The sequence below is a fragment of the Lepisosteus platostomus genome, chromosome 27 (genome assembly GCF_059453375.1).
Source record: "Lepisosteus platostomus isolate fLepPlt1 chromosome 27, fLepPlt1.hap1, whole genome shotgun sequence".
In the NCBI taxonomy this organism is placed as follows: domain Eukaryota; kingdom Metazoa; phylum Chordata; class Actinopteri; order Semionotiformes; family Lepisosteidae; genus Lepisosteus; species Lepisosteus platostomus.
Genome location: NC_142637.1, coordinates 3,925,384 through 3,939,224, shown reverse-complemented (window position 1 = coordinate 3,939,224; position 13,841 = coordinate 3,925,384). Strand labels below are relative to the sequence as shown.

At 42.4% G+C, this 13,841-nt stretch overlaps 2 protein-coding genes across 5 annotated transcripts in view; one reads left to right on the top strand and one right to left on the bottom strand.

The window, feature by feature from the left end:
- The window catches only part of LOC148639032 (homer protein homolog 3), a 39,647-nt gene extending 36,174 nt beyond the window's left edge, over positions 1–3,473 (bottom strand). For 2 of the 4 annotated variants that reach the window (XM_088621982.1, XM_088621984.1), the window contains exons 1-2: positions 2,911–3,473; positions 985–1,034 (exon numbers count right to left, since the gene is read on the bottom strand). In XM_088621982.1, coding sequence (XP_088478108.1) covers positions 985–1,007 — 23 coding nt within the window. In that variant the 5' untranslated portion in view covers positions 1,008–1,034; positions 2,911–3,473. Of the gene's footprint in view, positions 1–984; positions 1,035–2,324; positions 2,524–2,910 lie in introns of those variants that run through there. The other 2 variants (XM_088621983.1, XM_088621985.1) reach the window with 2 other exon arrangements.
- Positions 3,474–7,981: 4,508 nt separating this feature from the next.
- On the top strand, positions 7,982–13,721 carry ddx49 (DEAD (Asp-Glu-Ala-Asp) box polypeptide 49). The gene is made up of 13 exons (XM_088621707.1): positions 7,982–8,245; positions 8,703–8,826; positions 9,532–9,617; positions 9,727–9,848; positions 10,138–10,325; positions 11,051–11,191; positions 11,297–11,372; positions 11,611–11,687; positions 11,869–11,970; positions 12,057–12,127; positions 12,401–12,489; positions 12,660–12,731; positions 13,003–13,721. The coding sequence occupies exons 1-13, from the start codon at positions 8,131–8,133 to the stop codon at positions 13,144–13,146; spliced, it is 1,407 nt and encodes a 468-aa protein (XP_088477833.1). The 5' UTR covers positions 7,982–8,130; the 3' UTR covers positions 13,147–13,721.
- Positions 13,722–13,841: the final 120 nt, after the last annotated feature.

Sequence of the window (13,841 nt, the reverse complement as noted above, 5' to 3'; positions counted from 1 at the left end):
TGTGGGAATCAGATTTCAAAAGTGAGACAGATTCTGCTGTGTTTTTGAGAGGCTGTCCATTCAGGTAGAATAAAAAAAAAAACCACCAATCATCATAAATGTAAGCCTTCATCATCTCATAAATCTCATAAACAGGACAGAGTATTAGTTTAAAGGATTTTAAAAGCCCACCCAGGCATTACAGTTCTAATTAGTGCACAATGTGCTATATTAGCAACAATGTGAGTCCTTTCAGTTTGATAAGCATCTTTCAAACAGGTCTAAAATGCCATCAAAAGGCATACAAATGTTACAAACAAGCACAGAATATTACTAGAATAAAAACATCATACTCAATTATTCCAGTAAGGAAAGACTGTGCAAGCATTAGAAAGTGGAATACCGTTCAAAGTCAAAAGCAAAGTTATTCCAAGGAGAGAAACAGAACCTTTCAGGAGCTGTCTGGCATCTCACCTTGTTCCCTGCCTCTGTATCAGAGAAAATCGTCTCAATAAAAGTCACAAGGGGCTTGACAGTTTCCTGCCAGCCACTATAAGAGACAACACTGGAGCCATATATTAGTGTCCAATGGCCTTTCTGCCACAGAACTCATGTTAAATAAACCCACTGGTTATAAACTATTTACTTGGCATAATGTCCACGATCAACTGCTCTACAGTTTTTTAATGTGGTCTGTTCCATTGCAGACGAGTAATTGCAATGCCATCCATAGAACCAGTCACTAAATAATGTAGGTCATAACGAAGTGACTATTGCAAACTTTTTCCCAGGATATGAATCACAACTGACCACAACCCCTGGGTAATACACACTGGGGTTCTTTGGAGAGCAGAAGTTAAAGGACCTTCCTTTTCAAGATGTGTTTATTGAAATACCCCACCCAACCCCAACCTCCCAGGCAGGACAGCCTGCAACTACCTGACTGAGCACAGAGGCACGCACACACACAACACACAACACACACACGAAGGACGTTACTAGTACCTTTCTCTGTGTAGTGGATACATTGTTACAGGCTAGGAAGAGCTCCTTTTCTACAGCAGAAAGAGAAAAGGGGAAAAAAGGTGTAAGTGACAGGATAAGAGCATGCAACTCCATCAGAAAGCTGGAAAACCAGCAGCAGCTGCAGACAGACAAGGTCACAGCGAAAGAACATTTTCTACAGCAATTACATTTCTGGTCACTGATTACAACCTAGTAATACCCAGCAAGACACAAACAATAGGACAACACATGCGGGAAGGCGGTGATAGAAATTCACCAGATTTTCATGCCAATATCTGATAGAGAGCAGAGAATAGTGTTTCAGCTCTGCTCTAGAGCATACAGAGCCACTCAGAAGAAGTGTCCAAGTCAATACCAGGGCATGAACCTTATTTCTTATTCCACCCTAACCAACTTCAGGAACAATAGAGACGACACCTGATGCAGCTACTGAAAACATTTTCAGAGAATTTCAGAAGATCGTCTGATTAGGTGAAACTTCTCTTTATTTAAGAGCGCTGGTCCTAACTGGAGAATTTTCCTTTGGCATAAAGGCAACACAAGAGGAGTCCCACTGTGTTGCTCCAGTGCGTGACTAATCACACCCACCCGTGTTTTACAGAAAGTGCACAAGAAAGTGAGCCTACTTATATCAAGCCGGGTGTGTGTGTGTGGACGGAGCACATTTACTCCACATATCCGTGCAGTTACATGCAAGTTGTCATGAAAGATCCTTTCCAATACTCTCACTTTCGTACATTGTAACAACACCTATGATCCAATTACACAATTCGCTGCTACTATTAAATGTTACTAATCGCCGATGGTATCGTTACTTTAGAACGCAACACGATGCTTCCGAACAGCACGGCGAAATCGTCTCTGCCACGTGGCTTTAATAGACGAAAACTCTCGCGACAGGACAGGGCAACCCACGCAGAACTGTCTCCCGTGGAATCCTGGAGACCGCGAAAGGTCACAGCGGAGCTCTCAGGCTTTCTGCTGGCGAACGTTCTCGCTCAAGTGTCTTTCCAGTCATGTCACCTGGCGTGAAGGTTCTGCGCCCGAGTTGTGTTTCATTAAATATGAATGTTCAGCTCTGTGTTCCCACGCTCTGAAGACGCGAAGTTTTCCCAACAGAGGTTTCTTTTAAAGCACTTAAGCAGAATAACTTGAGGGCGACATAAATACTGTAGGTTTTTCAGCTGTCTTGCAACATAGTAGGAGGGCGTTCCTCCAACCTTTATGCTGCTTTTAAATCCTGTTCCCTTATCCCTCCTACATTTTACTAGCTTCCCCGATTTAAAGCGTATATTTCGAAATAAATGATCCATACTTACATGCCCCGTTAACTGCATACAGTATGTGCTTAGGTCTGGCGCTGGGGGGAGGGGGTAATTATTTAAAAGCATGCACAGGTCCCAGATTTTCATTTTAGCACTTCGTTTATTAGTTTCATACCGGTAAAATAAAGGGGGGGCTCCGCCACTGACAGCCACAGCATGACTGTCCTGCTTCAAAGTTTGTTTGCGTTTAAAGAAAGTAAAAAATCAGACCCAGCCACTGTCGCAGCGGTTTTTAAAGACTAATCCAGCAACACGAGACGAATGCTTTCGTAAACGCCGCCAAGGGCAACGTGTCAAGATACGTTCTGAAGCTAGCTCATAGAAAAGCACTTTTCCCTCCCAAAAGAAATTCATCCAATGCGAGGAAAACAAATATGAACTGATACTCTCCGTGCATTGCTGGTATTCGTCAATCCGCGAAGAGACACTGGAAGGAGGCTATGTTCTTAAACATCAGTTTATTTATAAATATCCACATAGAAGCAATGTGGTCAATGTAGCGCCATCCTTAACTTTTCCCTCATTCTGCTATTAACAACATTTTTTTTTAGTTTTAAAAAATAATAACAACATAACTCACCCCATTTCGTTTTTACTCCTGTGTAGATTTTGTTTTTATGTCAATGCTGTGCAGCCCCGTTTTCTAGCTGGTCATGAGAGGGTTTTTTGTCAGGCTTTCCCGTTCTTTTGTCTACGGATCCGGATGCTTCTTAAATTTCCACCGGAATTTCACTGCATGAAAAGAGGGATGAGTTCTTGGCTGTGCTTGCCCCCCGGAATCAAGCTGTGCAAGAATCGCCAATTATGAGTCTTTTCAGAAGGAAAAAAAATGTTCTCAAACGTTGTATTTGCAAGTTCGGAAGGTGCTTCGTCCTGTACTGCAGTCCTTTTGTCTCTCAGAGTCTGTACTGCCAAGTTCCTCTTTCTCCTCGTTCTGCACTCCGCTAAACATATGATTTAACACTCATGTTCTGTATTTCAGCTTCCCGCGTTGCAATAGTCTACAAACGAGTTTATTCTTGCGTTTGTTTAATGACGACTGTCAAACCTTCGGGCTAGCTCTACTTTTCTGCGGGCTCATGGTGTCTTCCAGTCCTGAGAACGCTGCCACAATCCCATTCTGGATGGCAGTTCTTGCTCCAGTTAGGTTTTAAACCATCTTGTTCGCCACCTGCTGGTTACACGCGGAATGACACATCGCTTAAAGCTGTCGAACCTCGTGTTCTGTTTTTAAAAAACTCCCCTCTGTGCTTTCTGCGGGTCTGAACGCCCCCGCTCCCTTTGTTAAAGAGCTGTCATTTATTTAAACCACAGGTGCACCATTCCATTCCTCTAGTGTCCAGAATCCAGCAGGTTTTCTGGGTCGTTTTAAATCCTTGGTAGATCTTCGAAAAGAGTTAAACTGGGGGTCCAGTGAAACTAACGATTAGGCCAATTAGGTCATTCAGAGCAGAGTGGGATAGAATCTGGAGACACTGCGACGTGCCAGGAATGGAGCTGTGCACCACTGATTTCAATTTCTTTGGGGACTTAACTTGCAGATGAAAACATTACATATATGGACTCATATAGGATACTATTACAGAAGTTTTAAAACTCTTGGACTTCGCCGTATCAGTGTCATAGCAGAAAGTAGTCCTCTCTGTGTCTGTAGCACAACACTCTGTAGCACAACTCTGATTATTGTGCACCTCAGATATCTTGTCAATGGGATGTGGATATCAAAGCTAAGAGTAATGCAGTAGTAACTCATCTCAGTTAAGAGCATATATCAAGAAATAGTGTATTACACCTTATAAACTAGAGCTGGCAGCACAGACACTGCTGAGAGCAGTGGATTCCTAAATAGGCATTTATTTTCCTCCATAGTGACTCTGTGTGCGGATTTCTTTCCACTTGGCTTTAATGAATGTGTGTCACCTTGGTGATGTCTTTTATATCCAGATGAGCAGCTGTCCTGCATTGGTGTAAGATCCTGTCAGATCTCAGAAGCTCTGTAAGGTCAGTAATGGAAACAAGAGAGAGAGGACTGAAACAGAAAATACAAAAACTCAAGCCAATATGCAGTTAATGAAGGGGGCATGCTGTAAGAGGCACTGCTTTGGATGTGAAATGTCAAACTGAGCTCCACACAGCAGATGGTAAGTCAGCTCAGGTATTGACCCTTCATGTCCCAGCTCATTGCTGTACAAATAAATGAACTCAGATCTGCCCTGTTTTAGAGTGAATTGTGATCAGAGATGTTAGCAGACACTGTGTCACCTGATCTCGTCAGATCTCAGGAGCTAATCGAGGCTGGGCCTGGGATAGAAAGCCTCCAAGGAAATCGGGTTGTTGCCACTGCAAGTGGTGCTGGTGGACCGGTAGGTGGCGCTCTTTGCTCCGTCAGAATTTCTAAACCAATGTCTCGGTACAGTGACTGAGATAGGAGGTGCCTTCGTTTGGTTGTGATGTTAAACCATGATACTGACAGCTTGATCCCAAGAGATCATATGGCACTTTTTGAGTGGGTAACTGGTGTGATGCTTAAATTCTTCAAATGCCCAGGCTCGCACAATCTAGAGCTCTCTCTTAACTCAGCTCACATCTGCTCCTGATCTGCTGGTTAGTGGGGTTGCTGGTGCAGAGGGGCTCCCATGTGTCGATGAAGTGGATCCCCTCCTAAATGGAAAGTGCTTTAGGATCCTTTGACATGAAGCGTTAACAGGAATCACAGACTCTGTTCTTATCTCCCGCTTTAATGAGGCCAATATGAAACCCATTGCTCATCCTCAGACAGCAGAGCAGCTGACGCGACCGGAGGAAAGCGAGAACGCCCCTCTTTCTTCAAGCCCCCCGGCTCTGCGGGTGATTTCATTCGTCTTCTATGTGCCGGTGCTGCCGGCCCCCCATTCGGGACTCCGACACCCCCAAACCCACACGGCAGCTCAATTCAAGCAAGCTGCCCGTCAGACTTCGGAAACATGGCAAGTCCAAAGCCTGCCATTAAAGTGGAAGATGACCAGATAAAAATCCCCCACAATATGCTTCTTCTGGTTTACTAAGGGAGTGTTTGATCTACTTTGAAGTGATCTATCCGTATACACAACTGTGTTCTGTAAAACTTGAAGCCAAATATATAAGTGAAATCCTAAGACACTGATGGTGCACAAATTGCCAAATTCAGCTTTTTTTGGTATTTTTCACATCCCCTTTTTTCTCAGTTAACACTGTCGAGTCTTTTCAGAAGTTTGGTTTGGTTTGAACAACAGGTTAATAGGACAAAGAGTTGGAAACACCAAATTAAAATATAATTAATGTGAAAGGACACTCACATGTGCTCTCTACAACTTGTGCCATATAACTAAATACCAGTTTCAGACTGACCTGATCATACATACTGAATCACTGTTTTCCATTAATATTCCACTGCAAACTAACTGGGTCTCATAACATTAAGCATAACATGTGAACATCAATCCCAAGTAGACACTGTATTAGCCAGGAGTCTGGCTCAATCCCTCCATTTTGAGATTTATTCCTGGCTTTCCCAAGACTCGGTGACAGTAAATTTTCTGACTGCAAATATCATACCAGACAGGCAGGGAAAGTGCCACATGCAGGCATTAAAAAAGTCCCTATTCTCCAGCAGCTATGAAAACTGGCTGTATCCAGGTCTGGGGATAATGCTGTGTGTCTCACTATAAACCTGTCTTTCTAACGGATTAAATAAAAACTGATTTTTCTCAACATGTTGTGTCCTTAAACCACCTGACAAGAAAAAAACAGTGTTGCGCAGATGTCCTCACTTATGATGAGAACTGGTGAGATCTCTCTCACACTAGCCTGTGACTTGACTGCGCTGTAGACTGGTTTCGTGACAGAAGCGCAGCGTGAGTCCACATGGTGGAAAGGTACCCCGATTGTTCACATCACCATGCTGAAGGAATCTTCAAAAGAAAATAGCATTATCCGTGTGAAATATAGATTAATAATACAGAAGCAGACAAAGATATGTAGTGTATTTAGCGTGGTATTTTATGCTGATGTTCTATTTTCCTCTCTGAAGGTGGCAGTACTTGAGTTAATGCCCTAGATTTGAACTCAGTCATTATATACTCTTGAGAAAACACTGTAAAAATGCCATTCGTTGTTTGTATTGTGAGTGTTGTAACAGCTGTTCTTTCGCTCCTCAGGGAACCTCCGATTCAGCGTAGAGCTTTTCAAACGTGCTGCAGTATACTGTAATAAACACCGGCGAGTTTGCTCGCTGTACTTTCCTAAACAATGCTCGGAATAAATCCCCTTTAGCCCCTCTAAACGAGGCGTAATCGGCATTCAATTAAAAAAAGAAAACGAACGAAAGGGAAATCTATAGTTTATTCTCAAAGGATAAACAACAGCTGTCAACCAACTGCGGTTTTATTTTCCTGTTCAAAGATTTTTTCCCTTGTAGCCAGAAGTAAAATGTAATTTTAGTAGATCAGTACAGGCGGAGAAAATCAAAAGATATGATTAACAGTCTCTGTCTCTGAGAATGGAGGAAATGAGTTTCAGACAGGATTTGGGATCAAGTGACCACGCCCCCTCCCTAAACGTCCTCCAATCAGACCGCTATAGGTCGACACACCTTCTAACACGTTGCCCCTCCCACCTCCTTATTAGGCAGGGCAGAGGTGTGTTTATAATGAAGGCGGGGTTGAGGAGATAGCAGTATTGCTTTGTTTCATACAAGCTTCTTAAACGATTTTTGCTTTTTTTAACTATGAATTCCTACTTTTCAGTAACATTCTCGAAACGTAATAGTGAAGATTACTAGCATGTCTATCTGTCCCTTAACACATCCTTAACATTTGGCTTTTTATCATGAAAAACGTGTCCAGTACTGTTATAATTTCTTGAGAAGTAAAAAGTTACATTTTGCAGTTCTACACAATGCATGGAGTGGCTCCAAAAAGCCTTTTTAGTTTAATAGCACTGACCGTGACAGAGGCCTGGCAGCAGTATTTACAGGTGATGCTTTAAAATACGTTCCCTGTAATTACAAGTTTACAACATAAAGAAAAGTTAATTCTGGATGACTGAGAAACGGTTGATATGCAAAATGTGCTGTTTGCGCATTCACCTCCCCTACAAAACCCATTTTCCAGGACAGCTCATAATCTTTAAAATGCCAGTAAGGCAAACAACATTTTCTCTCATTTAAATCCTTTGCTGCCCTCTATTGATTACAAATGCATCCAGATTTTACTTTTCCCAGAATAAAAATCACTTTTAATTAAGCAAGCAGATGTATTAGATTACTAAACATAAACTCTGAAAAACATACCTATTTTATACATATGTTGAAAGTATTTTGAGTACCACTCACGACTACTAAAAATTGATTGGGGGTGTTATTATCCAATGATCAATCAACGTTATTAGTCACTGCATGCTTTGCTTAAAAGATTTTATGCAGTGTTTACTACTTCTATAAGAAGAATGAAAATTAAACTTAGTCTGTTTACAATTACAAACCAAATAATTCCTTACATTTATACAGCACTCCACTCAAAACACTTCACAGACCCCACATATCAGCCATCAGTGGGAAGGATAACAGAGCAATGAAGCTAATTCACCTTTAACCCCGGCTGCACGTCTTCCGTAAGACAGCGTGGCGTGACGTCACCGTCACGTAGAAGACGTGCGCCCGGGGTTCGACAACACGCGTGCTCATTTTGTCAAGGGTCGGTTCCTGCGGGCTACTTAGAGATCTGACATCTATAGGTTGGGAAAGGTCCCATTCGTAGTGAAATCTTAGAGGAGGAAGAAGAAGATGTCGGATTTTTCGTCGCTCGGGTTGTCGGACTGGTTAATTCAGCAGTGCAAGCAGATGGGTATCAACAAACCCACTCCGGTTCAACAGAGCTGCGTGCCTGCGATTTTGGAAGGTGAGGTGGTGCTGTAGTCCGGTACTTTCACTCGATTGGTTCGGTTTAGAACTTATTGCGAAGAAATCATAAAATATTATCCGTCCTCAAGATATTACCGCGGCCATCGTTAATGAAAGCTGTTCAGACTGGGCGATATGTGAGCCTGTTTCCGTCTGTATAGAGAGATTTCAGCTTCGGGCTAGACCGTTCCTCCTGCATCGCGACTGTTCAGTTGATTCATCTGGTTGTTGTAATATCTTGAATTGTCAACTTCACTCAGCTTGAACTATATGTGACGCGACCCATAGACATTGTCTGAGCTGTGATTATGTTGTACGTATAAAAATCTTACAGCTGATGGAAACATTTGTTTCTGATGTCCCTCTTTAAATGCTCCTCTCCGAGAAGGCGTGTGGTCTATGTACTGAAACTCTCCTCTCCGGCGGGGCCGTGACTGAATTTGTTTTGCCCGCAGGCCGCGACTGTATGGGTTGTGCGAAGACCGGGAGCGGTAAGACGGCCGCGTTTGTGCTGCCGGTGCTCCAGAAACTCTCGGAAGACCCCTATGGCATCTTCTGCCTGGTGCTCACTCCCACCCGGTACGCAGTGTCAATACCAGCCCTGGTGGTGGAAGGCTACAGTCCCGCCGCGCTTACTGGCCACACTTAAATCACCAGTTCGTCACGACATGGAACATGAGCAGTTAACGCCTTTAACATAACTCCTGGTCCCAGACCAGCTGCAGGACTGATAGATAACTGATTTGGTCCACTTCAGTGCCTGACTGGTTCAGTTAAGCCATTCGGGAGCTCATGTTGGAATGGAAGAGCCTGTGGCGTCCTGGGACTAGGAGCGAGGAGCAGTCAGTTTGTGCAGACGAATCGGGCAAATGTGTTGGTTCTGGCCTGGTGTGGAAACGGTCTGCCTGTTAGGACTTGAAATGACACCTTGAGCCCACTGTACCAAGGTTCGGTACTTCTCAAGCAATAAAACATAGCAGCTTATCACATTGCAAAATGTAACCTCATGTATGAGCTGTTGTGTTTCAATATATGTACTGTACTATATATATATGTCATACATTCACCGCTGTTTCACTGATACATATAAACCTTGCTCTGGAGACTCCTATGTTATGAAGCAGTTATGCAAAATATACTTCCAAATGATCCAGATGTGATGTCTTTTGGAACACATGCAAAGCATAGAGAACCTGAACTTAATCCTAGAATGTTTTTTTAAAAAACTTTTGATTGCTTTTCCTGAATTTTATTTTTGGTGACACCTGTGTGTGTGTTTTACAGAGAACTGGCCTATCAGATTGCTGAGCAGTTCAGGGTGTTGGGAAAACCACTTGGTTTGAGGGACTGTATCGTCGTTGGAGGAATGGGTACGGTATTTTGAGGCAACTTAGAATCACACTAAATTCTGTTTTCCTCGGGAGTGAGGTATCGGACAGGAAAATGGACTCACACTCCCCCTCCCTTGTTGGTCTGTAGACATGGTAGCACAAGCGCTGGAGCTGTCCAAGAAGCCACACGTCGTCGTGGCGACTCCTGGGCGACTGGCCGATCACATCAGGAGTTCCAACACTTTCAGCATAAACAAAATCCGCTTCCTGGTGAGGTCACCTGCTTTTCCCGACGACATTACTATCACACAGGCTGCTTCGGAGCCACAGAGAAAACGGGAATGGGGAGGGTTCAGAAAAGTCTTAATTTCCCCAAGAAGATGGCAGGAAAAGCTTGATCCAAGTAGAAAGGAAACACAGGTGTAATGTAGACAGGGGACTAGTTCTATAACTCCACAGTGTTCAGGAAGATTTCCGAATAACATGCTGAAGACCACCTTGAAAAGTGAGGTCCTAGGTTCAGTTGCATGCTGGATTTACATTTCTGCCCTTCTCCCAGATTTTGGACGAAGCCGATCGTCTCCTGGAACAGGGCTGCACCGATTTTACCAAGGACCTGGAGGTGATACTGGGGGCTGTTCCCGCCCAGAGACAGACCCTCCTGTTCAGCGCCACGCTGACTGACACGCTGCAGGAGCTCAAGACGATTGCCATGAACCGGCCCTTCTTCTGGGAAAGCAAGTCTGAGTAAGAGCTGTGTTCTGTTCCAGCTGTGGCCATTGCTCCAGGCAGGACAGGGCTTGCGCTGGGTAATAGCAGAGAGAGGCAGTCACTTGTATATAGTGTGTGTGTGATCATTCATTTAGTGTGAATATTTTATCATCGGTTCTAGAAAACACTGATAACAACCAAAGCAGATGTGGATGATTGGTATAAATGTGGTTTGTAGTGAAGCAGAGTTTAAAGAAAATAAGTCTGCTGGTGACTGAATCCCATGTGGATAGATGTTTTTTTTAATGAAAAGCAAAAGAATTGAGAATGAGAGTTTTGGGTTTGTTCTCCTGGTGACAGAAGTGGAAACGTTGCAAATTGAACACTTTAGTTTTACAATTTTACACAGGTTAAAGGGTGAAGGATGATTATTGCTATCGTACAGATAAAGGATTTGTATAGCCAGTCCAGGATAGGCAGCTGTTATTTTTTTAAAACCTCCCAAGGGTTTGATGACCCTCTCATTCAGAAGTTCCAGGATGATCACAACGCTCAGCCCATTGCCCACTGGGTTTCGGTGCCTTGTCCCCAGCTGGGATTCGATCGCTGTCTCTCTGGCATATCTCAGCCCCAAGCTATGTAAGACAGGTGCAGAAAAGCGCAGTACAGTACTAGACCAGCTAATCGATACAGGGGACCTTTCTGCTATCTCCATCTGAGTCGTGTGAATGAACCTCTTGTTTGTGCGCGTGCTCTGGCAGGGTGCGGACAGTGGAGGAACTGGACCAGAGGTACATTCTCACCCCTGAGAAGGTCAAAGACGCCTACCTGGTCCATCTCATTCAGAAGTTCCAGGATGATCACGAAGATTGGTCCATTATGATCTTCACCAGCACGTGCAAGTAAGCCTCCACCTGCTTTTCCATATTGAGCTTGCAATGTCAGAATGGATCCATGAGCAACTGCTAGCTCTAACCTGTGTCCATGTGTGCATGTTTGTTTTATAGAAACTGTCAAATCTTGAACATGATGCTCCGAGAATTTAAATTCCCCTCCGTCGCACTCCATTCAATGATGAAACAGGTAACATACAGGAGAGACTGTTTAGTTTTTTTTTTACCCAGAACAATAATGATGTTCTTGTATAAAAAAAAAAATCTACATTTCTTAGTTGTTGTAATTGTTGGTTGATCGGGTATACCTTTCCTTGGAAGCTCCAATAACGCATTTTTTGCAGTGTTGAGGGGAATAATTAAAACACACTGCCCTGGACAACACAGTATTCTCTGGTGTGTAACTGTTCCAATCCTTGCATTTTTAGAAGCAAAGGTTTGCTAATCTAGCGAAGTTCAAGTCCAGTGTCTTCAAGATCCTAATCGCAACTGATGTAGCTTCCAGGTAGGATGAAGGATTTATCAATAATTGTTTTTCTGATTTATATTTTGGTTAATTTGACCTTTTAGACTTATAACTCACCTCTATCAGCATGAACATAATACCTGTTGTGATATCTGTAATACTCATACTGCTTTTAACAGGTCTAATATTTTGGAAATAATTTTCATTCTGATATTGCTAGGGGTCTGGACATCCCTACCGTCCAAGTGGTCATCAATCATAACACACCGGGCCTTCCTAAGACTTACATCCACCGAGTTGGGCGGACGGCCCGCGCAGGCAAGTCACGTCAACGTGCTGGGGGCGCCGTCGGCGTGCTTCTGAAAAACCCAGCTGTAGCCAATGCTGTTCCTTTCTTCCCGCAGGCAGGAACGGTGTTGCCATTACACTGGTCACACAGTACGACATTCACCTCGTCCACGCCATCGAGGAGCAAATCCGTACGTTTCCAGTCCCGCATTCTTATAAGCTGATGAAGTCCGTGTTGTGGTTTGTAGAGATCACAGGATGCTTCATTTTTAAGCTAAGTCTTGTGATGTAGTAATTAAAGAATAAAAAGTTTGAAAGAACATGAAACTAGCTTTTTTTTATGAAGGCTTTTTTAAATCAGTTTTTTGATTGAACTGAATCCCACTTTTACTTATTTGCATGGCGATTTTGTATTGACACCACTTTGAAGTGATTGCATAGTTATGGTGTTTTCTTCTCTTTAGAAACCAAGCTGAAGGACTTTTCTGTGAAGGAGAGTGAAGTATTGAATATCCTTACCCAGGTTAACGTCACAAGAAGGGAATGTGAAATTGTAAGTTTTTGCTTCAGTTTGTTTTCAAGAAAAAATATTTATCACCAATGCGTTGCATAGAAGATTTGTGTTCTGTGCCCATGTGTTTGAATTTGTCCTTTTTTCCTGTGAAATTTGTTGAAAATAATCCCACATTAGCATAATGAGCACTTTTTTTCCATCTTTCACAGAAACTGGAGTCAACAGATTTTGATGAGAAGAAGGAAATAAACAAAAGGAAACAGCTGATTTTGGAAGGAAAGGTGCGTATGAAACCAATTTTATACAACATCTCAATGTGTTCCGCTTTAAAAAAGTTCAAAAAGAAGCTGAACTCTTGCATGATAGCCTGTTGTGCAATTCTGTTCATGTTACTGTTGAGAACTTTAGTGATGGCTTTTACTTTTCAAAGCTTGTGCTTGATAAAAGACTTTAAATGTTTACTGATCTGTCTAAAGAAGTGGTAGGTATTTATACATCCTGTAGACTTTTTAAATAAAAATGGTAAAAATTTTTATCATTTGCTTGTTGGAGGACCCTGATCTGGAAGCAAAAAGAAAAGCTGAACTGGAGAAGATCAGGAAAGACAAGAAGTTGTTCAAGGCCAAAATCCAGAAGAAGCAAGACATGCTGAAGAAGAAAAAACACCAACAGAAGCAAGCAACAAAACATACCTGATGTTTTTTTACTAGAATAGCTTTGTACACAGACCTCCGTTCAAAAGCAGTAGCACCTCCAGACCTCAAGGAGTGCCTGTATGGACACTATGAAATTTCATGGCAGACATGAAGATAGTGTGGGTAATTGAATGTGTGAATCAGTTTTCTTGAATTAACACATGCAGACATGTCATTGTGCACACAAAACAATCGACAGTCCCTGGAACCAGTTTTGCCTTAAAGCTTTGATTAAGATAATAATATAATAGTCCTCTACCCAAATTAATAATATTTATACTGCATAAGTCTTTATGATCTTGTAAAAATAAACTTTTGAAGATCAGGGTTTTAAAATGAGATGTTAAGTTTCTTGTATCACACTCATAGGTTGCTATAAAAATGTGAACTGTTTGGAGAAGTAACTCCACTTGGTCCTAACTTTAACCCTAAATAACACCTGCAGTATACTTTACTGTTCTTGAGAACAAAAGTTATAAATCAGAAGAAGCCTTTTGTCAAAGAAAGCAAATCATGTTTACTACAGGCTTGTTGTATACAGTTAGTAAAAATAAAGAGCAGGTACAGTTTGTCAAAGAGTCTCCCTAGCTTGGAATCATTTAAAAAAGACTAATGAAACTGACAGAAATATGGAATGGAATGATAGCTGCTTTTCACGAGGGAACACAAGCTTCGTTTTCAACTACTTTGAAACAA